A 25,413-nucleotide genomic window follows, 5' to 3' on the forward strand; every position below is an offset into this window, starting at 1 on the left:
ACCAGCCAGGGCTGGTTAGGGTTATCAGAGTTCAGTTCAATGAGTTAAGGATGCAGTAGAATCTCTTCTATCTCACGTATCACTGCAGTACAATCCAGAGCAAGTGTCCCGCCTATGGTGAAGGAGAATTCACCATAGGGGGAATGAATTCGCGATGGTGGCAGAAGAGCCGTTAAGAATGACGGATGGACACCCATGCTTCGCTCGTTGTAGTGAGGAAGGTGCAACAATTGTGCCGCGATATGCTCGATGTCTTTCACAAAGCTGTTCACAATGAACATAGCTTTGCTGGAGACTAAAATGCTTTATTGGATACGAATACATTCACTGTTTTCATTCACTCTCATTGGGCAAATGAAAACAGTGCATGAAACAGCGAAAATGGTGGGAGGAGAGAAGAGGCCATACATTCGAAATCTCCCGAAGAAGGAAGGTGGCTGCCTGCTCAGGTAGGGGCACTTGTAGGGTATTTTACGGTACTTCATACACAACATCTTGTTTCACTGCCAATCCATGTAGTAAATGCATTACTTTGTATAAATTTTTCACTCATACCTAAATATAATGCATTTATTTAATAAAGTGAAGTATGGTATTAAAATTATCAACATCATTTTGGCAGTAAACACGAGAGAAATGAATTTGCACAGTATGTCGAAGAGGGGAAGGGGGGAGACATTTGTTTATCATTGCTGATAGCTTTTACATTGTTCAATTTAAACTGAACTCAATGCCACTAAGCGTTACATCCAGCAACCATTTGCAACTGTTTAGACAATATTCTGGGCAGAGGCTCCAAAACAAAAAATATAGAGGATAGGTAATATGACGACTACTTTGACTAGTATGTGAACACAAGGAGTGCTCTTGACTCATTCAGAGTCAATGTGAAAACGATTTTTCAATGTGGATAAGGACGATGATAATGTGGCATACACTCAAACCTCGTAACAACAAAGTTGCGTCTTAGACAAAAATAAGTATGCTATATATGAAATTTTGTTATAAAGGTATGTTCCTAACGCTAGTTATATATATTGCAAGACTATTTTAGGCACATTTATGATTATTTGTTGCTGGCTCAAACTAGAATTTTTCTATGCTGATAATCTTATTACAACGCTACACAAGAGCACTTTTAAGGAGTAGAGCAGTTATTAAGTCAGCTACAAAAAGTCCTAAAATGAGGACAACGAAAAATAAATAGGTGATCACATATTGCTTCTTTCACAGTCTTTGTGCACCTTTAAGTGAAATGCTCTTATTTAGTAATATCACCATTCCAAAAAATGGATATCCAAATAATTCTAAGAAAACTACTTTCAATGCACAACATGTGAAAAACACGGATTTGGACAGTACTAGTTGTCTGAATGGACCAGACTTTCACCACGATCTCGCAATAAATCGACCCAACTCTACACTGGTCTCAACCGTGTGAACTTTACTTAAAGGGACCCTACAACACATTTCCAAGTATCAAAATTTATTGCTTTGCAAATCAACTGCCACAAATAATTTCAGAATTTGACAAGCACAAGGGGCATCACAGAAATTTGTGGCACGCTCCGTGCACTTCCTCTCTCCTTACGTGCCAGTGAGTGCTCTGAAAGCTACACAAAAAGGGTAGCGGCTTGGCCTAGCTGGTATGTCATGACGAGCGCTGTAGCACAAACTAAAGACAAGGACACAAAGACAAATGGGGACGAGTGCCAAGTGCTCGTTTTCAATCGTCAGCGTCCTTGTCTTCGTGCTATAGCACTCCCTACACGAGAAGAGAGATAGCACGAAGGCAAGGTGATACGTCGGCGCAGCCATGAAAGTCATGATCTTGAGCACTTTCTTGTTTTCTTTCAATGTCCAGTATACTTTCAGTGAGATGATGAGCACATTTTGTTTAGTGCGGCGCAGGCACAATGAAACACTACACAGCAGTTAATTCTGGGTATATGAAATCATTTGTCAAAAGGAAAGTGAGTGGCATCTAGGTGATATTGAAATTCAATTGTAATTTGCATGCCACATGCACACTATAATGCCTGGCTCACGTGCGTGCAGTAGCCTTGACTAATAATCAGCAGCATTATAGCATTATGAAACCCATTGAAGAAGTGCTGCAGGGCCCCTATAATGGCAGAGGTGTTCACACACACCGACTTCAATGGACTCGAACCCGCGGCACCAAGACCCCACAGCCGCCCACCTGCCACACCGATCAAAGACGTGCAGTCACCAACCGAGGCTGTACTCAACTATGATTTCGTGAAATAAGATCCTTCAGATTGGTTCGCATATGGTAACGGCCGCTCGTACGGCAGTGGTTCGTGTGGTGCGGATGGCGACGGCAACACAGCCTCCGACGGCTGTATGAGTGGTGCAACACTGTTGCCCGTGTGGGGGCCCCCCTGTAAGTATGGTGCAGTTGGCTGCAGGTGGCGATTCGACTGTGGACTTGGTGCGGCCGGAGACAGAGTCGCTCCCGATACCAGAGGATACGATTCAAGTGGGGCATGTGTCCTTGCCCCCGACGTCACCACAGGTGCGGCTGGCATCAGTGGAGGTGGAACGCAAGGGCTGGCATTCTGCACGAAGCAAATATTTTTATCAGATATCAGAGCGATGGAAATGAAGACAATGCAAATTACAGGTCATTAATGCTGACTGTTCTCACTTTGTGATCTCGATCCTGATGCGCTATATGTAACCCTGTTTTTTCTTTCTATAGTAACAGTGAATAAACGAACTGGCAATGCAGAATAAATTAGATATGTGAGCAAATTAATAAAGACCTAAACTAAACAAATTACTAGTAGTGTCCCTAAGTGAATGCACGCCGCCGTGGTGAGAGAGTCAAATCCCAACGTTTACTGCAGAAAAATGCTAACCTGAAGGCTTGACGGACCGAAAGCTGTATGAGCTGGGCTCAGAAGCTTATAGCAGTACTACAAAAAGATTCAGAAAAGGTTTTTGTTTTGAGAAACTCATGATGGCATATACTAAAGGGGCCCTGAAACACTTTTTCAAGTGACCATGAAATATTATAAGCACGCACTTATATTATATACTATAAGTGCATGCTTCTCATGACTCTGAAGGAGCAAGAAGTTTGGTGAAACAGAAGTTTTCAATGAATAGTAATTTTTCAATGAGCTTCAATCAATGTCCCCAAAGGCAGTCATATTGTGTCAACCTAATTCAACAAAACAAATATATCTCAGATGTCTTCACTATAAGCTGGCTTTGTGCAATTGTAACTGTACATGAAGCCTGTTTTACCAATCTCCAAGAACACCCACAGCTTCGAAATCGCATATTCAATCACTGCTGTACTTACATAGATATTGCGCTGTCGTCGCAAGCAAAAACAGAGCAGGCTAAAACAAGTTGCTGCAATCATCAAGGCGATAAATATGGTGACGATTGTTCCGGGAGCCAAGGCCGTCCGTTTGTGCATGCTTTGCCCTGTGCACATAACGGAATTGATCTTACAGAGGTCACACAAACCTTATGCGACATTTAATATGACAGCAAACACTGAAAACTAAGCTGTCATTGAAGACTGTTGCCTCCAGGCAGGAAACCAGAAAAGAAAACTATTCTTGCTACACTGCTTTGGTTGCGGGAATATAAAGTATGCCGCCAACCAACATTTATTGATAGGCAATGCTGCGATTTTAGATCAGTTTCGGTTTCACTTTAGTCTTTTTTTTTTTTTTTTCAGAGAAAGCCTTCCACATCATTTTTGCTTGACTACATATTTCTCTGCGTTGTAAACAAATGTTGCTTCCAATCCTGACTGCCCATAGGCACTTTTTAATTCAATTATAACAATGATGATGAGGCTGGGGCTCAAACACAAAAGTCACTTGTTGGTTTACAGCAAACAATTGTTTAGATACTAGGAGGCAATCAGGTATGTTAAAAATAAATATTTGCATATTGTTACAGAATACCTAACGCAGCAGCTTTTTGTGGTGTATAGCATTTCATTCAGACTGGCTAAGAAAGAACAATTTTTCGTGTGACACCCTGTTCAAAGAATATGAGAACTAACTGTTAGTTCTCATTCTTATTGTGACAAAAAAAAAAACAAGCTCTTAAATTTACATTTCTACCCTGTCGAAAAAGAATTTTCATTTATTTACGGCTACATTTTCTATATGTGATACTGTTTTCATTGGTTAAGTTATATGTCTAGCTGAAAACAATCGATATACATATGCTTACTTTGTAGCACAACCTGCATTGAAGTACATAGTTCTAGAGGTAGTTTAAATTGCACGACTCTTTGCAAAAATCAAGTATTTTACAAGTTTTGCAGTCTCATGAAAGCACTCGATGCACCAAATAAAATACACACTCATGCGTGTTTGAAAAAAAAATACTGCTTGCATATGTTCTTGCATATGTTCTTGCTCAGTGTCCAGGCTGAGCGAACTACCAGCCAGACGGCTACATCAGCAACTTTGTCACAGATATGAAAACTGGTTATGACAGCAAGTGATAAGCAAAGGGCCGTTAACACCAACTGAACTTCCCCCTCTTCCACCATTTTTAAACAGAGCATGAATGCACTGGTAAATAAACATGCCACTGACTCATAGCATGTCGTGGTTATTTTTAGGGTCGCAATGAAAAAGTTCAGGTCAGGCATCTCAAAACACATTCTACGTGATCTTCAAGGGCAACTTATGGTGTGAATGAAATGTCTGTAATAAATGATTGCAGCAAATAACCACACTTCCCAAGACACCAAGTATGACTTCTCAAAACATATTATTCATTTCTTTGCTGCTTAATGCCTCAGCTTTACTTTAGAAACTGTAGTTCAACTGCAAGTTGTCTGAAACACCTCAAATAAGCAATCATGATAGAATTAAGCTACGCATGTAGCAAGATACTTGTTATGTGTGTAGCCAGAGACTTAAAAAGAAGATAAAACAACACAAATGGCTGCCTTTCTTCATAACTCATCCTTACTTAAAAGCTCTTAAATAGGTTGAATATTTATAAACTGACAGGCATAGTATAAGTTGAAAACATACACCACATTCTATTTCTCATTTTCATTGTTCAAACCTGCAAGCATGCTAAATATGAAAATGCTGCACATTTAAAATTCTGGGCTGCCAAGATAGGTGCCAAAGGTACACCAAATTTATTATATTTACCATGAATGTGGCAACATAATCATGCTTTCCTGCTTGTAATACTGAAGCGTAAAAAAATAGGCAATCATTTCTGTCAATGAACAACTCAGAGAGCTGAACAGAAGCATGACATGCTAATTTTCTATAAATGCCGCCATGGAACAGCTGTATATTGAGTTTACAACTATGATGTCAAGAAGACTTACATTTCTTTTCAAACTCCTCATCAAAAGCTTGTACCAGATTTACGAGAATGCTTAAGCATACATATTCAACCAACAACTTGAAGAAAGGATTCATGCTGGCTTCAAAGTGACAACAGCAGCACAGGGAGACCTGCAAGCCAAAAGAAAGCAACGATTTCAAGCTTTCTGACAATAATTATTGATGAGCACAATAGAGGTATGATACATATAATAGTTACTATGGTGGTTGTTTCTACACAATACAGAATTAAAAAAAATAACCTGCCCCAACTAGCATAATGGTGGTTTCCCATTTAATTGCCCAAAAACACAGACATTAATTTCATAAGAAATCCAAACACACAATCACTCTCATCAATGAAATATTAGTGCTTGTCTTTTATTGATTTTTTTGCTTTACTATACATTTTGCAAATCGTTATTTGTGCCAAATGAGCTTGCAAGACATATGCACTTGAAAGTTAGGCATCATCGACTAAGTGTGTGTTTGCAATTAAAGGAGTTTAGTTAACTGGTCATTTTTGTGTTTATGTTTCTTGCACAAGTAATATTGACCATTTCAAGTAATTGAGCTCAGGGATTTTTTACGAAATCTGTCACAGGCAATCAACAATAACTCTGTGCTGTCTGAAAAAAAAAATGCCAACTAGAATATATAGCCACGCATTACACCCAACATATCCAATGACAAGTATTCCTATGAATAGTTAATAACCATGCACTATACCACAACCAGTTGAATAGATCAGAGACTTTGTAAATATGGGTTATTTCAACTTTCTATATATACGACATCCAGATAAAAATGTTCTCATGATAGAAAAAAACCTTAAAATAAACTGTAAGTCAAATGTATATAATATAGCCACTTCTACAACAAAGTATGCTTTAGAAAATTATTTCTTCCATACTGGCCTTATCGCAACAGTTATATGGTGTGTGACATTTACTGTAAAGTAGCCCACACAATTAACTTTACATGGGATGATGATAAGGAATGTGGTAGTGGGCAATTCCAGATTAATTTTGACTACCCGAGGTTCTTTGACATGCACCCATGTATAATTATACGGGTGCTCTTGCATATTTCCTCTATTATAAGGCAGCCACCATGGCCAGGAACGGAAACAGCCTGCAGCATGATGTGTGCAAAGCTACTGTGATGGGTAATTTCGAAGTCCATATTGAGGACCTAGTATTTAAAAGGTGTTTGCATGTATTGCAGGTCAGGTGTCCAGCTCAACTACAATTTATACTGAATATCTTGAACATGCAGGTTACTTCATTTATCCAAGCATCCGCATGGCCTATTTTCCAGGCACTGGATTCCCTAATTTCTCCAGTTAAACTGACCGGATAGCAGGTTTGACGGATGTTGGTTTGTGCAAAATAGCGCACAGCTGCACAGCAACGATGGCACTGTTTGTGCACAACGCTTAATAATGCAGGCAGAACCCGAGCTGGCCCAGTTGCAGAGCCAATTGGGAAGAGTGAGAGGGTGCGACCACTTGGCCCAAACATATATTCATCCCCACGTTTCTCCTTGCACCTGGGCCATATGTGCGCTGTCATCACAATTTTGTTTTTCAAATGATACCTCAACATTTAAACTAATCACAAAAAGATGAAGCACATGCAGGCACCACGACTCGCGGCCGGGCTGAAACGTACGGCTCTCTGGTGAACGTGAAACAGATAGTAAACAGGCGCTGTATATGTGTGTAGACATAACATCGCCGAGTTGCACGAACAGGCATTAGGAAAACAAGCTTAAGATTACATGTTTTCACAGCGGAGGTGTCTTAGTTCGACCCTTTGCCGTCCGGCGTCACGCAGGAGCAGAACCAGGTCACGTGACAAGGAGAGGAGCGTTGATCAAGGCATCGGTCTGCGCTATGCCCGTACAAGCGCGGCAGGTGAAGCGCGGACCAACCAGATGCGCCTCCGAAAGAAGGTAATGGACTCCGCAGGCTTCGAGCGATAACGGGAGCTCGCACTGGTGCGGCAGATGACGTCGAGCAACGAACCCGAGCTTCGACAGCAGGCAACGCGAGCCAACGAGCGGAATCGAATAGAAGGAAGCGCAAAGGAAACGGAGTCCGCCACAGCGAAGCACGCAACAACCGCAGTTTAAACAGATAAAATATACACCACGGACCGCGGAAATACACACGTCAGAACACCGAAGGAGCCACAGCTCCGCTATTACGTCAAATTTTCTTTGGTGGTACTGGTTTTATTTGAAAGTGGTCCTTTAAGACGTGATCAAACGACGAATTTGCGCGCAGTCGCATTACGGTTGCACTGCTTTCAAAGCATTTTCTCCAAATTTATTTTCACCCGCACATGAACTCCCCAAAATGATATCCCACCTGAGCTCGCAAGTCGCACCAAAGAAGTAATCATATAATGAAAAAAAGTGACACACAACCTTAATTTTCACAGTTCGCAAATCCTGGCTACACCCTTCTCGCCGCAGATTATGTAAAATACACATAGCAGCAATCACCTAACAGCGCATAAGTAATTTCGTGATTACCTTGATTTAGCGTCCTTCAGCTTCTTCAACGAATGGAATAATACTTGGCTGTTCACTGCGACTGCGCGCGAAATTAGGATATAAAACCAAATGACACTGGGGTTTTACGTGCAGACGTGACAGGCAGTCGAGGCACTCTGCACGGTCTAGACTGACGATCGCTTACGACACGTACAGCTAGACGTAAACACGCGCCGTCGTTTTGTCACACCTCCTGCATGCGCCGCGTGCCTGACCAAGGTCGAGAAAGAGCTATGCTAGGGATATTTCGGACAGCAGCAATATGTTCCTTCGAGGCACGTTACGATAACGGCGCCTAAAGTCTCTATAGTAGCGCGCGGAACAAATTGCCCGAAAAGAAGACATTGTTCTTCCCCTTTTCCCGGAAAAGGGGAAGTGGGAGTAAGGGTAAAAGTGCCACCTCCGGCCGTTCCATAATTCCCTGTAACCAACGTACATCTAGCTATATTAAAAGAAAAAAAAAAAGCCTTAAAGGAGCCCTGTAATGCTTTTTGAGCATGGTCTGAAAACGCTGCCGATCGGTAGTAGAGGCTCCCGACAACACGCGAGCCAAATATTAGAGCACAGCACGCGGCCTGGAATTCACAATAAATGATCAAAGTCAGCTAAAAATTGCTTTCTCTTCTCTCGACAAACCACGTGCGTTATATGCCCAAAATTTACACGTCAACGACCCATCTATCAGCCATTGGCTGATCTGAACATGGCGCGCTCGCTCGTTACAGAGATCACCGTGGGAGGCCGCTACTTGCCCACGCGTGCGCGCGTGATTACACTCAAAAAGCCGCGCATTCGAAGAAAAAAAAAAAGAAAAAAGTGCTCAGAGTCGCGAAGCACGCGTGACGGTTTTCTGTGGCCCTGCCGTCTTTCCCTGCTTAGCTTCCAGCGCTTTCGTCGGGACAAGAGAAGAGAGAATGCAATTACAGCATGCGAAATTTGTAACTCTCCTCGTACTAGACGGATTCTTAAAATTTTTGTGGTGTTGAATTTGTGAGGCAATAAGCTATTCCAGTCGTCAAGACATGCACGGCCTGTCAGCGCCGCAAAAATCTAACGAAGAAACCAGCCGGCCTGCTTCAGCCTTTACGACCCCCTCACGCACCTTTTGAAAAGGTCGGGTTGGATTTACTCAGCCCATTTCCGAAGTCTACGGCTGGTAACCGCTGGATTGTGGTTGCCACCGACTGACTACTTGACCAGATACTGCGTAACACGAGCCGTCCAGCGAGCAACTGCATCCGATGTGACTGACTTTTTAATCAAGAACATCGTTCTCCGCCACGGTGCTCCCGCTGTGGTCATCACAGATCGTGGTACTGCTTTTCAGCACAGTTGCTCCGAGAGATCCTGTTGGTAAGTCCGAGTCCGACTGAGCCTTTAGCGCGAAACATAGTTCTTGAGTCAGCCGGATTGAGCTCTCCATTTTGCCAACCTATGTTTCTATCCACTCAACTTCAGCATTAATGTCAGCCTTAAGTCAGCTCACATTTTACTCGCACCTGCTCACAGATACTTCTACTTGCAAGTGTTCGTATGCCAGCTTAATATATATTGATCAAAGAGGTGAGCTACAAAGAAAGGAGGAGAGAGGAGAACGCTTTGACCCTTTCCCCTTCCCACCACGAAGTCCTTTACAGAAAGTTCTTGATCAAAATATCACGTGCGAGTCGTCTGTCCAATAAAGATGTTTTTACCGTATCACAACTACTCACAATCGGTACAATTTATACTCGATTTAATCAAGTCACCAGGACCCACGATTTGTTTAGTTACATCTGGAACTTTGTAGAATCGGGACAACAAACTTCATTTGAAAGAATGACAAATTTATTGCCTCGTGTAAATGCTTGCGATTTTTACCAGTGTGAGCTTTGCGAGCAGGAGGAGTCCACAATTTTCGTAGCCGGCCAACTAAATCAACTACGTCTTCGACACCTTCATGTGCCTTAGCAAATTGCTTCAAAAGGTCGACGGAAATCATCACCTGGCTTACTGTCGTCATGGGAGCTTACGGTATCCATATCGTTTGCACCTTCCAACTCTTCTTGTGCACCCGAAACAAGCTTCGCTATCTTCTATTCACTGAGGACTTCTGTTGTGCCAGTGTCCGTGTTGGAATTCATAAAGTCGTCAAAGTTCTGGTCTGCGGCCACTTTTTCATGCCAACAAAACGCAGTTTGTAGTTTGTGCAGTTTTGGTAGGTAGCTTTGTAAGTAAAAAAACGACAATACCTCCACTGTATTGATTATACCGCTCCTACACTGGCAGCACACCACTGGAGATTGTAATCACCATAACTTTGAAAAACCTTTTTTTTTTATGCCTATCTCCTTTTGGAATGCCTCATTACAGTCATGGACTCTCAGTCAACGGAAATCTGTTAAACGAAACTGGAGCTTAATTGGAACAACTGCCTCTGATATGATTGGTTTCCCACTTAAATGTACCCACTCAGTTCAACTCTCAGTTAACGGAACTTCTGTTAAATCGAACACATTTTGCCGGTCCCTTCAGGTTCTGTTTAATGAGAGTCTAATACTGGGTCCAGTGGCAAAGTTTCATTATTTTGAATTCGTAAAAGCACTAAGCCTACAGCCAATTGTGAGGGGAATTGAAATTTGTTTGTTAAATTGGGAACTTCGTAAAATCAAATTTCATAAATTCGAGTTTCAAGTGTACTTGAAAAAGTGAAAGCAAATGTTGCAAAGCAGAGCACCAATTATGTGAAACATTGATTTCAAAGAGCACTGGCATCATAGTTAAAAAAGGTAATTTATGCTGACGGACTCCTAAATAGACTCTCTCAAACTTGGGTTGAGCCACGTGTCTGAGCGAGTCTAAATGAGTAACATTTTGACGAGTCAAAGTTTGAGTTAGTCCACTTCAGGAAAACTTTGTTGAGTCTGAGTCTGAATGAGCCCTAATTACAAAATAGATATAGAGTTCTAGAGTGGGTTTGCGTGACGTGACTCACGCCAGAGAGAACCAGCAAGCAAAATGATATACTATAACATTTAAACTTCTGTTTCATCACAAATTTCACACATGATATATCCATAGCAGAAATGAACTATTTCATGGTCATGCACACATTGCTAATTTTGTGCAAATTGAAAGACTTCTTTTATACAGAATAACAGTGACCAACATCTTTATTAATTCAGGCAAAGTCGGAATGATATGGTACACAGGACAACATGAACATTTACAATGTGAGACGTAAAATAGGGCATAATATAAATATCAAATAAATACAGACAGGCACATTTCATCAGGCGAAATAGCCTTGTGTATCACAGTACAAAAGAACGCACAAGTAAGGACACTCATGTGCACAAGCTTATCGTGATGCTCGAGCATAAAGAGGGCAGCAAATGTTGCTCACTCAAATGCAGCAGTTAAACATCCTGTCCCAACAAACAGGCAAATGCAGTGCAGCTTATACCTGCAGAAACTAAGAGCATGAGAGCATAATATTGCAGTTTCTAAAGGAGCCAAAGAGGCAGTTCAATTTTATAGTTGGCAACGCGAGTTAAATTGTGCATATTCATTCAAAACTCGCATATATCATGCATACAAGCACTTCAACAAGGAAGCTAGAGCAATAATAACTTACTATACTGGAAGTACTCATCATATCTCATGAGATTCTTATAAAACTTATCTAAAAGCTTAGGACTTGTGAGTGTGGACTTAAGTCTCCCTTAGATACTACCCAATTTATGAAATTCATGAATATTCACCGACAAGGCACTGTGTTCCAGTGACTTAGATTCCGAAGAGCTCGCTTTGCCAGGAAAAATGGAAAGGCGGGCTCGTCACCAATGATGCGCTGGCAAGTTACTAGCTTTTCAGAAACCAAACTGCTACTCACAATGAACTCACGTTTTCTTCCAACTCTTTTTACACAGTGCAAAAGATAATTATGAAATGTAAAACAAATAAAATAAAAACTACAGAACGCACTTTCCTGAGCCTCTTGTCTTTTTTTTTTCTGCATTGCACCATTACGTTTTGCACACCATGAACAAATTAGTCCAACACCTTTTAATAAAATTTTTATGCAGCATTAAAATAAGCTGTTGTCTACAAGTGCAAGCTTAAACAATGACACCAATAATTCCGATATTTATTCATGCGAAATTTGAGTGTGGCCATTTAAGTGTTTTGATTTTGTGATATCTAAGACGTACTATTCGAGACAGACAACCACATATGCCTACGTAGCAGCAATGAACTTCCGATTTGGCAGCATGACCAGCGCGGTCCTCTTGGCGGAGGCACTTGGTAGCTGCTCAATTGGAGAGCATGCGTAGATTTTGGCACTGGCAATTATGAGCCCTGGCAGGGCGTTTAGCAGCAGAAGGAAATAAAGCACTTTCTCTCACCGAGCTGCTCATAGTGAAAATAACACTGTGATAACGTAGCTGGCACAGGCAATATCATCGGTTAATAGAGGATGGCATGCTAATCTAAATAGCCATGCCGGGAAGATGTGTGTTAACGCTGCGCTATGCTTCCTTGATCACTACTCTCTTTCGCTGCTTGCCCTCTCATGCCACTTAATGAATGATTAAATGCGTCCTCTTACACTGGGCACCTTTTGTTTGTATTATCCAATGCTTTGAACAATCTAAATAAAAACACCGAAACATTTGTTGCTTTCCAACTCGTTCTCGAGCAAGTGATCAATAGTAAAATAAAATTACGGAGCATGGAATTGGAATGTAGTCAATGAAATAAACTCAATGTTACTGAAGCTTTGTGGGGGACAATTAGAAACAAATGGAAAGAACTCTGCCAGATGCACTGTATATTACACATTTGTATAATACATGCGTTGTCGTCAGTACTCTGGATATACTGTACAGAATTACTTATAGGGGTACTATGGCATAGCATACACAAGACAGAGTGCCTTCAAATGACGAAAAATAAAACATCAGTCTACACCGCTTTGGTCACTTCAAAATCAGAATCTATTGTGCAATAAAAAGAGCCCAATAGTAGGCAATGAATTGCCGTAAGCACTTTATCTTCTCCATAAAAATTATGATGCCACAGCTCTTGATTATTTTCACAATTTTCAATGTTGTGATGTGCCACCTCTGTCATATTCGTTGCCCATGATTAAACCTTCAACTATATTCACAGAACAAAACTCATCTTCACCCCACATTTAATGCTATCGGTGCCTATCAATATACCGTTCTTTGCAAGAAGTATGGAAGGCAAAAATGAAAAGCCGACAGATAAAAATTATTTCTAGGGCAGACCTGATGCAGCTTCCCAGCAGCACGAAGGCACTGCGCAGAGGTGTTAGGAACCTGCAGACTGGGTAGACTGATAAAAATGAAGGCCATGTATAAGCCCACATCGAGACTCGGCTACTTGTCCCTCGTCAACCCCACGAGACTGCCCAACCAGAGCCTTTTCAATGCACAACACATACCATTGCATGTCTTCTACTCTACTCTACCTTCATGAGCCATAACTTGTTGGGGCCATAATTTGTTGAACCGCCTGCACAGCTCATTAGAATAAACCAAGAAGCTTCTCTGTTTCCTTTGGTCAATGCAGTGCGCGCTGTGCAAAATTGCTGCGTAATAAGACGAGAGGACAAAACACAAAGTGCAGATCACACACCAAAAAAATGTGTTCAAATGAACACTCATCGTTCATGTTTCACCCCTAGGTTAATTTCTCAGCAGTTCTCCAGCAAGGTTGTCTTCTCTCATTATGTGGTGACATGAAACTGTGATGAGAATCTACTCTGCAGGCTCAGCTAAAGAATGCATATGAATAGCGATGCCGAATACTGCAATTGATTGAGATTGTGGCACCCCTGCTAGTAGAATGCCTGCAGTTTTTACTGTAACCCTGTCATGTCTATAAGAGGCAAATCGGAGAGCACAGACGAGCTTAAATGAGGCTGTCACTAGTGCATCTCTATATTTTGCCAACCACAACAGCGAAGGAACAATTGGTGTTGCATACTAAGAGCACAAGGTTAGAGATTCGGAATCATCTTTGCACATGTTCATGAGAATCTTTGAAAGGTGGGTTTAATTGTGTTGATGTTATTTGTCCCCAAACTTAAGAACGGAAATCTAATAATTCAGCATATATCAGTCAGGGCTGATTAGGGTTATCAGAGTTCGGTTCATTGAGTTATCGATACAGTAGAATCTCTTCTACCTCACGTATCACTACCGTAAAATCCAGAGCAAGTGCCTTGCCTATGGTGAAAGAATTCACCGTACGGGGGATGAATACGCGATGGTGGCGGAAGAGTCGTTAAGAATGCTTCGTTGGTTGTAGTGAGCAAGGTGCAACAACTTTGCCACGATACGCTTGAAGATTGCCATTCCCAAAGCTGTTCACTACTATACTGTTCACAATGAACGTGGCTTTGCTGGAAATTAAAATGCTTTATTGAATACGAATGCATTCACTGTTTTCATTTGCTCTCATTGGGCAAATCAAAACATGAATGAAACAGAGAAAATGGTGGAAGGGAAGAAGAGGCCATATATTTGAAAGCTCCCAAGGAAAGGAGGGGGTCACCTGCTCTGGTAGGTGCACTTGCAGGGTATTTTACGGTGTATCATACACAACCCCTTGTCTCACTGTCAATCCGTGTATAATTGCATTGCATTGTATGCCTTCGTCAGTTATACATAGCTTTAACGCTTTTGTTTAATAAAGTGAAACTCAGTATTAAAAATATCAGCATCAACTAGGCAGTAAATATAAGAGCAATGAATCAGCACAGCATGTCAAAAAGGGGAAGGGAAGATACATTTGTTTAGCATTGCTGATCACTTGTTCATTTTCAACTGAACCCAAGGCCACTAAACGTTACATCCAGCAACCATTTGCAACTGTTGACACAAGATTCTGGGCAGTGGCTCCAGAACAAAAAAGAAGAGGATAGGCAAAATGGTGCTCGTGACTCAGTCACAGCCAAAGTGAGAACAATTCTTCCAAGTGGATAAGGACAACGATAATGTGGCATACACTCACACCTTGTAACCACAAAGTTGCACCTTATACTAAAATAAGTATGATATATCCCAAATTTTATTATAAAGGTATGTTTCTAACACTTGTATTATATATAGTTTTATTGTATTATTAGCCATAAACAATATCTATTGCAAGACTATTTTAGGCACACTTGTGCCTTATTTGCTACTGGCTCACAGTAGAATTTTTCTATGCTGATAATCTTATTCTCACACAACACAAGAGCACTTTTTAAGCAGTAAAGTAGTTGCTAAGCCAGCTACAAAGAGTGCTAAAATGAGGATGACAAAAAATAAATAGGTGAATATATATATATTTTTTCACAGCCTTTGTGCACCGTAACGTTAAGTGCTCTTATGAACTAATATCACCATTCCCAAAGATGGCTATCCAAATAGTTCTAAGAAAACTACTTTCAATGCACAAGATGTGAAAAACACAGATTTGGGCAGTACTAGTTGTCTGAATGGACCAGACTTTCACCACGATCCCGCAATGAATTGATCCAACTCTAGACTGGTCTCAACCGTGCGAACTTAACTTAACGGGACCCTACAACACATTTACAAGTATTAAAGTTTCTTGCTTTGCAATTCAACTGCCACAAATATTTTCAGAATTTGTCAAGCACAAGGGGAATTACAGAAGTTTGTGGCACGCTTTGTGCACTTTCTCTCTCCTTATGTGCCAGCGAGTGCTCTGAAAGCTACACAAAAAGGGTAGCGGCTTGGCCTAGTTGGTATGTCATGACGAGTGCCGTAGCACAAACTAAAGACAAGGACACAAATACAAACGAGGAGAGTACCAAGTGCTCATTTTCATTTGTCTGAATCCTTTTCTTCGTGCTATTGCACTCCTTACACAAGAAGCGAGATGGTACGGAGGCAAGGTGATACGTCTGCGCAGCCCTGAAAGTCATAATCTTGAGCACTTTCTTGTTTTCTTTCAGGGAGATGACGAGCACATTTTGTATAGTGCGGTGCAGGCACCATGAAACACTCTACACAGCAGTTAATTCTGGGTATATGGAAGCATTTGTCAAGAGGAAAGTGAGTGACATCTAGCTGATATTGAAATTCAATATTAACTTGCATTCCACATGCTGCACTATAATGCCTGGCTCACATGTGTGCAGTAGCCCTGACTAACAATCAGCAGCATTATGGCATTCTGTAAGCCCATTGAAGAAGTACTGCAGGGCCCCTATAATGGCAGAGGTGTTCACACACACCGACTTCAATGGACTCGAACCCGCGACCTCATGCTCGACACCAAGACCCCACAGCCGCCCACCTGCCACACCGATCAAAGACGTGCAGTCACCAACCGAGGCTGTACTCAACTATGATTTCGTGAAATAAGATCCTTCAGATTGGTTCGCATATGGTGGCGGTCGCTCGTACGGCGGTGGTTCGCATGGTGCGGATGGTGACGGCAACACGGCATCCGACAGCTGTATCAGTGGTGCAACACCGTTGCCCGTGTGGGGGCCCCCCTGTAAGTATGGTGCAGTTGGCTGCGGGTGGCGATTCGGCTGTGGACTTGGTGCGGCCGGAGACAGAGTTGCTCCCGATACCAGAGGATACGATTCAAGTGGGGCGAGTGTCCTTGCCGCCGATGTCACCACAGGTGCGGCTGGCATCAGTGGAGGTGGAACGCAAGGGCTGGCATTCTGCACCAAGTAGATATTTTCATGAAGGATAAGAGTGATAGAAATGGTCACACTGTAAGTTACAGGTCATTAATGTCGACTGTTCTTAGTTTGGGACCTTGATCATCCTCATGTGCTGTATGCAGCCCTCTTTTTTGTTCATGTATTAACAATGAATAAACTTGAACTGGCAATGCAGAATGAATTTAGGTATGTGAGCAAATTATTACATCCCTAGTTAAACTAAATAAACTACCAGTGATATACTTAAGTGATTGCAAATTACCATGGTGAGAGAGTCACATCGCAGCATTTATTGCAGAAAAATGCTCTGTGGATGTGAAGCTGGGCTCAGAAGCTTATGAGTGCATCATGAAAAATTGAGAAAATGCTTTTGTTTTGAGAAACTATAAATAACTCATGATGGCATATACTAAAGGTGCTCTGAAACACTTTTTCAAGTAACCATAGAATACATTCACTAAAATAACTTATTGCCTAACCAATTCAACGATGCAAAAATTTTAAGAATCTGGTCAGTAGGAGTGGAGTTACAAAGATTTACCACACGTTGCAATCACATACTCTCTTCTCTCCCAACGAAAGCACTCAAAGCTAAGCAGGGGGGAATGGCATGGGCAAAGGAAATACAACACGTGGGCCTTTTCCCATTGATCAATTTTTCCTTCTTTTTTTTCTTTGAACATACGGCGTTTTCAGCGTGGCCATGCACGCACGCGTGGACAAGTCACTGCCTCCCGTGGCAATTCCTGTAATGACCAAGCGCGCCTTGTTCAAATCAGCCATGGCTGATAGAAGACCTTCTGCGAGTGATTTTTTAGCTTCCTCCGTCATTTGTCGAGAGAAGAGAAAGCAATTTTAAATCGATTTTGATAGTTTATTGTGAATTGCAGGCCGAGTGGTGGGCTATATATTTGGCTTGTATGTTCTCTGGAGCCTCTTCTACCAATCGACAGCGTTTTCTGACCATGTTAAAGAAGTGTCGCATTGCCCCTTTAGGGGCCCTAATGTCAAATTCTATTTATTAAGGAAGGTAGTGCACAACAAAATTATTCTTGCTCACAAGAACTTATGGCAGGGCGAGAATCAGATGTCATTCAAGAATCGTGAAATAGCCTGTCAATTTCCAATATTTTGTCAATTTGTTTTCATTGTGTATTGAGATGTGAATTCCTTAAATGGCGAATGAGAGAATGATAATCTGTGCATCATTATTCTTAATGCAGATAGTATGTTTTGTAGGGGAACAGTGTATCGAGTTCTGGTGTGTTTTCTTCACAAGTTTGGGGGCATATTTAAAAACACACTTTCTTTAATTGTTGTACAAAGTTTATGGCTTGTTTTTTGTCTGCATTATTGTTACACTTTTGTTTAAAAAGTTTATATTTATGGAGAAAGAGACAACATGCAATTTGTTGACTCAATATTTTTTCATGTTGTTATCTCTTAAAGGGACCCTGAAACACTTTTTCAAGTAACCATGGAATGAATTCACTGGAAGAGCTTATTGCCTCCCGAATTCAACGCCGCAAAAATTTCAAGGATCCGTCCAGTGCGAGTGGAGTAACAAAGGTTTGTCGCATGCTGCAATTGCATTCTCTCATCCCGACGAAAGCACTGGAAGCTAAGCAGGGAGGGCTGGTAGGGCCACAGAAAACTGTCAGAAACTTCGCGACCTTGAGCACTTTTTTTCTTTTTTTTATTCAAATTGCGCGTTTTTTTTTTGTGTGATCGCGCGTGGACAAGAAGCGGCCTCTCCCGGCGATCTCTGTAATGAGCGAGCGTGCCATGTTCAAGTCAGCCAATGACTGATAGATGGGTCGTTGACGTGCCATTTTTGGGTATATAACGCGATTTGTTGAGAAAAGAGAAAGCAATTTTTAGCTGACTTTGATAATTTATTGTGAACTTCAGGTTGTGTGCTGTGCGATAAAACTTGGCTCGCGTGTTTTTAGGAGCCTCTACTACCGATCGGTAGCGTTTTCTGACCATGCTCAAGAAGTGTCGCAGACCCCCTTTAAGGCTGTGCTCCAAAAAACAAACTCGTTTAGCAAACTAACGACAAAGTCAAATATATTGATAACAAAACTGCTTTCAAGAAGACGATAATGCCGGATACACATCTTTCACAGTATGATGGCGATGTTTTACCAGTTGAGCAACAGGTGCAACCGTACCCCTGTTCACTTTCTTGGGCATCATCTTATGCACATGCTGTAAAATCACTTCTAGCATTCAACTGGTTGTGCAATGTGGAAAGAATGGGATTGGATTTCACAGCTAGCAAAAAGTATTTTCATTCACTGTTCAAGCACCACGTTGTAAGCAAATATATAGACAACATTTAGCACAAACATGGGACACTTTTGATTGTACCTGTGGTGCAAGTTTTAACATTAAACATGTAAAACATTTTAATACGTAAAGAGGTTTAGAAAAATGGGTTCACTAATTGATGGCTATGTTTACTCTTCATGCCATCTTGTTCCGTATGCTGCAGTTATAATATAAGCGTGTACATTTATTATATAAGTGCATGCTTCTCATGACTGAAGGTGTAAGTTTGGTGAAACTCTATTTTTCAATAAATATTATTTTTTCCATTACCTTTCAATTATTATTCATAAACTGTTCCCAAGAGAAGTTATATTGCAACAGTCTAATTCAACAAAAGAATTTATATCTCGGATAGCTTCACTATAAGCTGGCTTTGTGCAATTGTAACTATATATATATAAAGCTTGCTTTACCAATCTCCAAGAACACCCACAGATTCATAATCGCACACTCAATCACTACTGTACTTACATAAATATTGCGCAGTCGTCGCAAGCAAAAACAGAGCAGGTTTACACAAATTGCTGCAACCAGCAAGGCGATAAATATGGCGATGATTGTTCCGGGAGCCAAGGGCGTCCAATCGTGAATGCTTTGCCCTGTGCACATAATGAAGTTAATTTTACAAAGGTCCAGACAAATATTATGCAACATTTCATATGATAGCAAACACTGAATACTAAGCCTTTATGGAAGCCTGTTGCCTGCAGGCAGGAAAATAGAAAAGACAACTATTATTACTTCCACAGCTTTGGTTTTGAGTATAAGGTGTGCCACCAAGTACCTATAACCAACATTCAATCATAGGCAATGCTGTGATTTTAGATCAGTTCCGGTTTCACTTTAGTCTTTTCTCTAAGGCAAGCATTCTATATCCTTTTTGCCTGATTACATATTTCTCCAGTGTTTGAGAACAAATAGAGCTTCCAATCCTGACTGTCCACAGGCACTCTTCAATTCACTTTTAACATTGATGATAAGGGTGGGACTCGAATACCCAAGTCACTTATTGGTTTACAGCAAGCAATTGTTTAGATAATAGGAGGCAATCAGGTATGTTAAAAATAAATATTTGCATATTATTACAGAATAATTAATGCAGCAGCTTTTTGCAGTGTATAGCATTTCATGCAGCCTGGATAAGAAAGAACAATTTCTTGTGCGACACCTGTTGAAAGAATTTCTCATTGATATTGTGTTGAAAAAAAAAAAAAAGCTCTTAAATTTAGACTTCTACCCTGTTGAAAGAGAATTTTCGTTTATTTACGCCTACACTTTCAATATGTGATACTGTTTTCGTAAGTTGAGTTAAACGTCAAGCTGAAAACAATTAATATATGCATACATTCAAGCACAACCTGCATTTGAAGTCTATAGTTCTAGAGGTTGTTGAAGATGCGTAGCTCTTTGTAAAAATCCAGTATTACACATTATTACTGTTTAGAGTAAAAATCCAGTATTACAAGTTCTATAATCTTGTTAAAGCACTCAATACACCAAATTAAATACACACTCATGTCTCTTTGGAAAAAAAAAAAAAACTGTTTGAATGTTCTTGCTCAGGGTCCAGGCACAGCGTACTACTATCCAGACGGCTAGAGCAGCAAATTTGCCACAGATACGGAAACTCGCCATGACAACAAGTGATAAACAAAAGGCCGTTGAACACCAACTGAAGCCCCCTTTCACCACTCTTAAACAGAGCATGAATGCTCTGGTAAATGAACATGGCCCTCACTCGATCATAGCATGTCACGGTAATTTTTAGGTTCGTAATGAAAATGGTTCAAGTCAGGCATCTCAAAACACATTCTACACGGTCTTCAAGTGCAACTCATGGTGTGAATGGAATGTCTGTAAACTCCCCGCAATCGATTGCAGCAAATTAACTACACTTCTCAGGACACCAAGTATAACTTCTCAAAACATATTACTGATTTCTTTGCTGCTTAATGCCTAAGCTTTACTTTCTTTAGAAAGTGTAGTTAAACTGCAAGTTGTCTGAAACACCTCATATAAGCAATCATGCTAGAATTAGGTTACGTGTGTAGCCAGATACTTGTTATGTGTGTAGCCAGAGACTTAAAAAGAAGAGAAAACAACACAAATGGCCGCCTTTGTTCATAATTCATCCTTACTTATAAGCTCTTCAATAGGTTGAATATTTATAAACTGACAGGCATAGTATAAGTTGAAAACGTACAGCACATTCTCAATTTCATTGTTCACACCTGCAAGCATGCTAAATGTGAAAATGCCGCACATTTAAAATTCTGGGCTGCCAAGATAACTAATGGTGCCCATTAAAGTACACCGAAGTTAAATTTACCTAGAAGGTGGTGACACAATCGTGCTTTTCTACTTGTTATACTGAAGCATGAAAGAAAGAAAGCAATCATTTTTGTTAACGAACAAGTCAGAGAGCTCAACAGAAGCTTGGCATGCTAATCTATCAATGCTGTCATGGCACAGCTGTGTATTGAGTTTACAACTATGATGTAAAGAAGACTTACAATGCTTCTCAAATTCCTCATCGAAAGCTTGTGCCAGGTTGAGGAGAACGCTTAAGCATACATATTCAACCAACAACTTCAAGAAAGGATTCATGCTGGCTTCAAAGTGACAACAGCTGCACATGCAGGCCTGCAAGCCAAAAAAAAGCAACCATTTCAAGTTTTCTGACAATATTTATTGATGAGCACAACAGAGGTATAATACATATAATAGTTACTGTGTTGGTTGTTTCTACACAATACAGAAAAAAAAGGGCCTGCCACAACTAGCATAATGGTAGTTTGATGTTTACTTTCTCAAAAACGCATTATTTCATGAGAAATCTAAACACACTATCACTTTCATCAATGAAATATTAGTACTTGTTTTTTATAAATCTTTTATTTTACTACACATTTTTCAAATCATTATTTGTGCCAAGTGAGCTTGCAAGGCATACGCACATGAAAGCTACGCATCATTGAATACGTGTGTGTTAGCAATTAAAAAAAGTTTGAGTTAAGTGGTCATTTTTGTGTTTACATTTTTTGCATAAGTAATATTGACCACTTCAAGTAGTTGAGCTCCGGTATTGAATACAAAATTTGTCATAGCTAATCAACAATAAGTCTGTGTTGTCTGAAAAAAAAGAAACACCAACTAGAATATATAGCCATGCATTACACCTAACATGTCCAACAAAATTATTTCTACAAAAAGGTAATAACACATGCACTATACCACAACCAGTTTATTAGATAACAGACTTTGTAAATATGAATCATTTGAACTCTCCATATATATATATATATATATATATATATATATATATATATATGACATTCAGATAAATATTCTCGTAATAGAACGAAACGTTAAAGTAAATTGTATGTTAAATGTTTACAACATAGACGCTTCTACGAAAAAGTATGCTTTGGAAAATTATTTTGTACATACTGACCTTATTGCAAGTTATATGGTGTGTGACATTTATTGTAAATTAGCCTACAAAATGAGGAATGTCGTAGTGGGCAATTCCAGATTAATTTTGACTACCTTAAGTTCTTTGACATGCACCCATGTACAATTTTACGGGTGCTCTTGCATTTTGCTCCTATTAAAACGCAGCCGCCATGGCCAGGAATGGAACCATGCGTACAGCAGGACCTGTGCAAAGCTACCATGATGAATAATTTAAAGGTCCAGATGGAGGACCTAGTATTTAAAAGGTGTTTGCATGCATTGCAGGTGAGGTATTCAGCTCAACTATTTATACTGAATATCTTGAACATGCACATTAACTTCATAAATCCAAGTATCCGGATATGGCCTGTTTTCCAGGCACTAAATTTTCTTATTTTTCCTGTTAAAGTGAACGGATAGCAGGTTTGATGGATGTTGGTTTATGCAAGATAGCGCACAGCTGCACAGCAACAATGGGACTGTTTGTGCACAACGCTTAATAATGCGGGCAGGACTCGAGGTGGCGCATTTGCAGAGCCAATTGGGAAGGGCGAGAGGGTGCGACCACATGGCCCGATCATGTTTTCATCACCAAACTCATTTCCCCTGGGCCAAGTATGTGCGCTGTCATCACAATTTTGTTCTTCAAGTGATAAACGAACATTCAAACTAATCACCAAAAGATGAAGCACACGCAGGTACCACGACTCCTGTGGCCGGGCTGAAACGTACGGCTCTCCGGTGAATGTGAAACAGCCAGTTGTAAACAGGCGCTGTGTATATGCGCGTAGACATAGCATTGTCGAGAACAGCTAGGCATTAGGAAAACAAGCTTAAGATTACATGTTTTCACAACGAATGTGTCCTAGGTCTACCCTTAGCTGTGCGGCGTCACACAGGAGCAGAACCAGGCCATATGACCTGGAGAGGAGCGTTGATCAAGGCATCGGTCTGCGCCATGCCCGTAACATGACCAGCGCGACAGGTGAAGCGCGGACCAACCAGATGCGCCTCCGAAAGAAGGCAATGGACTCCGCAGGCCCCGAGCGATAACGGGAGCTCGCACTGGTGCGGCAGACGACGTCGAGCAACAAACGCGAGCTTCGACAGCAGGCAACGCGAGCCAGCGAGCGGCATCGATTAGAAGGAAGCGCCAAGGAAACGGAGTCCATCACAGCGAAACACGCAAGAACCGCAGCTTAAACAAATAAAACATACACCACGGACCGCGGGAAAAACACGTCGCCCCGCCGCGGTGGTCTAGTGGCTAAGGTACTCGGCTGCTGACCCGCAGGGCGCGGGTTCAAATCCCGGCTGCGGCGGCTGCATTTCCGATGGAGGCGGAAATATTGTAGGCCCGTGTGCTCAGATTTGGGTGCACGTTAAAGAACCCCAGGTGGTCGAAATTTCCGGAGCCCTCCACTACGGCGTCTCTCATAATCATATAGTGGTTTTGGGACGTTAAACCCCACATATCAATCAATCAAAAACACGTCAGAAGACCGAAGGAGCCACAGCTCCACTGTTTCGTCAAATTTTCCTTGGTGGAACTGGTTTTGTTTGAAAGAGTGATTCTTCAAGACGTGATCGAGGAGCAACAGCTGAAGCGACGAATTCAATCAGTTCTGCAGTCGAATTACGGCTGCACTGCTTTCCAAGCATACCTTTTCCCCAAGTTTCTTTTAACCCGCACATGAACTCCCCAAAATAAAATCCCCACCTGAGCTTGCAAGTCGCACCAAAGAAATAATAAAAAAAGTGGCATACAGCCTTTCACAGTTCCCGAATGGCTACGCCTTTCTTACCGCAGCTCACGGAGGAAGGAAAGGTTCCTTCCTCCGTGCCGCAGCTTATGTAAAACACAAACACCTAACAGCGCATAAGTAATTTCATGATTACCTTTATTTAGCGTCCTTCAGTTTCTTCAACGAAAAGAATATAATGCTTGACTGTTCACTGCGACTGCGCGCGAGATTACGATATAACAAAACGGATGGGCTTTACGTGCAGACGTGATAGCCAGTCACCGCACTCTGTATGGTCTGCCCACTGGCAGGTGTTCTGTGGTCTACCTATTATATTCACTGACGATCGCTTACGACATGCACAGCTAGACGTAAACACGCGCCGTCGTTTTCTCACGCCTCCTGCGTGCCTAACCAACGCCTCCTCTAGGAAGATGCCTGCCGCATGAAAAAAAAAAAAAAAAAAAAAAAACAGCTGTCACATCCATTCTCTCCTTCATTTTGAAAATGTTCTCGGTCGCTAGCGTCACTTGTGGCGGACGGTGCAACAACGCAACATTTTTGCATAGCCTCCGAAACAGTGGTGCACAGTTGCAGGTCTCGAACAACTCTCGACTGACGCGCCCATATGGGCCGCAGATGAAAAACGCTTAGTTGGTACACGGCCGGACTCGACGCTCCTTCCGCACGCTCCACCGGAGAAGGAGTCGAGTCCGGCCGTGGCTGGTACCGCCCATTGCCGTGATGATAGTGTCGGTCGCGAGCGCCACCGCGCAAAGCTTGTTTAAAACTGAAGGCAGGCCAACTCCACTGGGAGCACGAGCCATTCCTCAGGCATCTTTCTAGAGGAGGCGTTGGCCTAACCAACGCCTAACCAGGAGTGTGGCAGCTTGGGCTAGTTGGTATGGCATGACGGTAGTTATAGCGCGAGAACAAAACGACGACCGTCCTTCTTGTCTCTGTGTCGTCGTTTTGTTCTCGCGCTATAACTATCGTCATGCCCAACCAGGGTCGAGAAAGAGCTATTCTAGGGATATTTGGGACAAAAGCAATATATTCTCTTGAGGCACGTTACGATAACGGTACCTGAAGTCCCTAGTAGCGCACGGAACAATTGCCCGAACACTTTGTTCTTCCCCGTTTCCACGGGAGTGGGGGTGAGGGTCAAAGTGCCCTCCCCCCTCGTTTCAATATTCCATGACCGACATACATATGGCTAATTAAAAGGGGAAAAAGACGTCTTAAGCTAGTAAACGGG

The 25,413-nt window shown here is 41.6% G+C and overlaps 2 protein-coding genes across 3 annotated transcripts; both read right to left on the bottom strand.

The window, feature by feature from the left end:
- Window positions 1-2,176: 2,176 nt before the first annotated feature.
- Window positions 2,177-8,076, bottom strand: LOC119181444 (uncharacterized). Of its 2 annotated transcripts, none has more exons than XM_075875462.1 (4): window positions 7,896-8,076; window positions 5,357-5,486; window positions 3,335-3,462; window positions 2,177-2,582 (listed from the first exon to the last, which is right to left on the bottom strand). In XM_075875462.1, the coding sequence occupies exons 2-4, from the start codon at window positions 5,448-5,450 to the stop codon at window positions 2,253-2,255; spliced, it is 552 nt and encodes a 183-aa protein (XP_075731577.1). In that variant the 5' UTR covers window positions 5,451-5,486; window positions 7,896-8,076; the 3' UTR covers window positions 2,177-2,252. The 2 variants fall into 2 exon arrangements, with proteins under 2 accessions (XP_075731577.1, XP_075731578.1); XM_075875463.1 differs by lacking the exon at window positions 7,896-8,076 and adding an exon at window positions 7,137-7,227.
- A 2,974-nt stretch (window positions 8,077-11,050) lies between these two features.
- On the bottom strand, window positions 11,051-24,600 carry LOC119181296 (uncharacterized). Its single transcript, XM_075875464.1, has 4 exons — window positions 24,310-24,600; window positions 21,468-21,597; window positions 19,426-19,553; window positions 11,051-16,617 (listed from the first exon to the last, which is right to left on the bottom strand). Exons 2-4 carry the CDS (start codon window positions 21,589-21,591, stop codon window positions 16,288-16,290), a joined length of 582 nt encoding a protein of 193 aa, XP_075731579.1. The 5' UTR covers window positions 21,592-21,597; window positions 24,310-24,600; the 3' UTR covers window positions 11,051-16,287.
- Window positions 24,601-25,413: the final 813 nt, after the last annotated feature.

Source organism: Rhipicephalus microplus, chromosome 10 (assembly GCF_043290135.1).
Source record: "Rhipicephalus microplus isolate Deutch F79 chromosome 10, USDA_Rmic, whole genome shotgun sequence".
Lineage (NCBI taxonomy): Eukaryota > Metazoa > Arthropoda > Arachnida > Ixodida > Ixodidae > Rhipicephalus > Rhipicephalus microplus.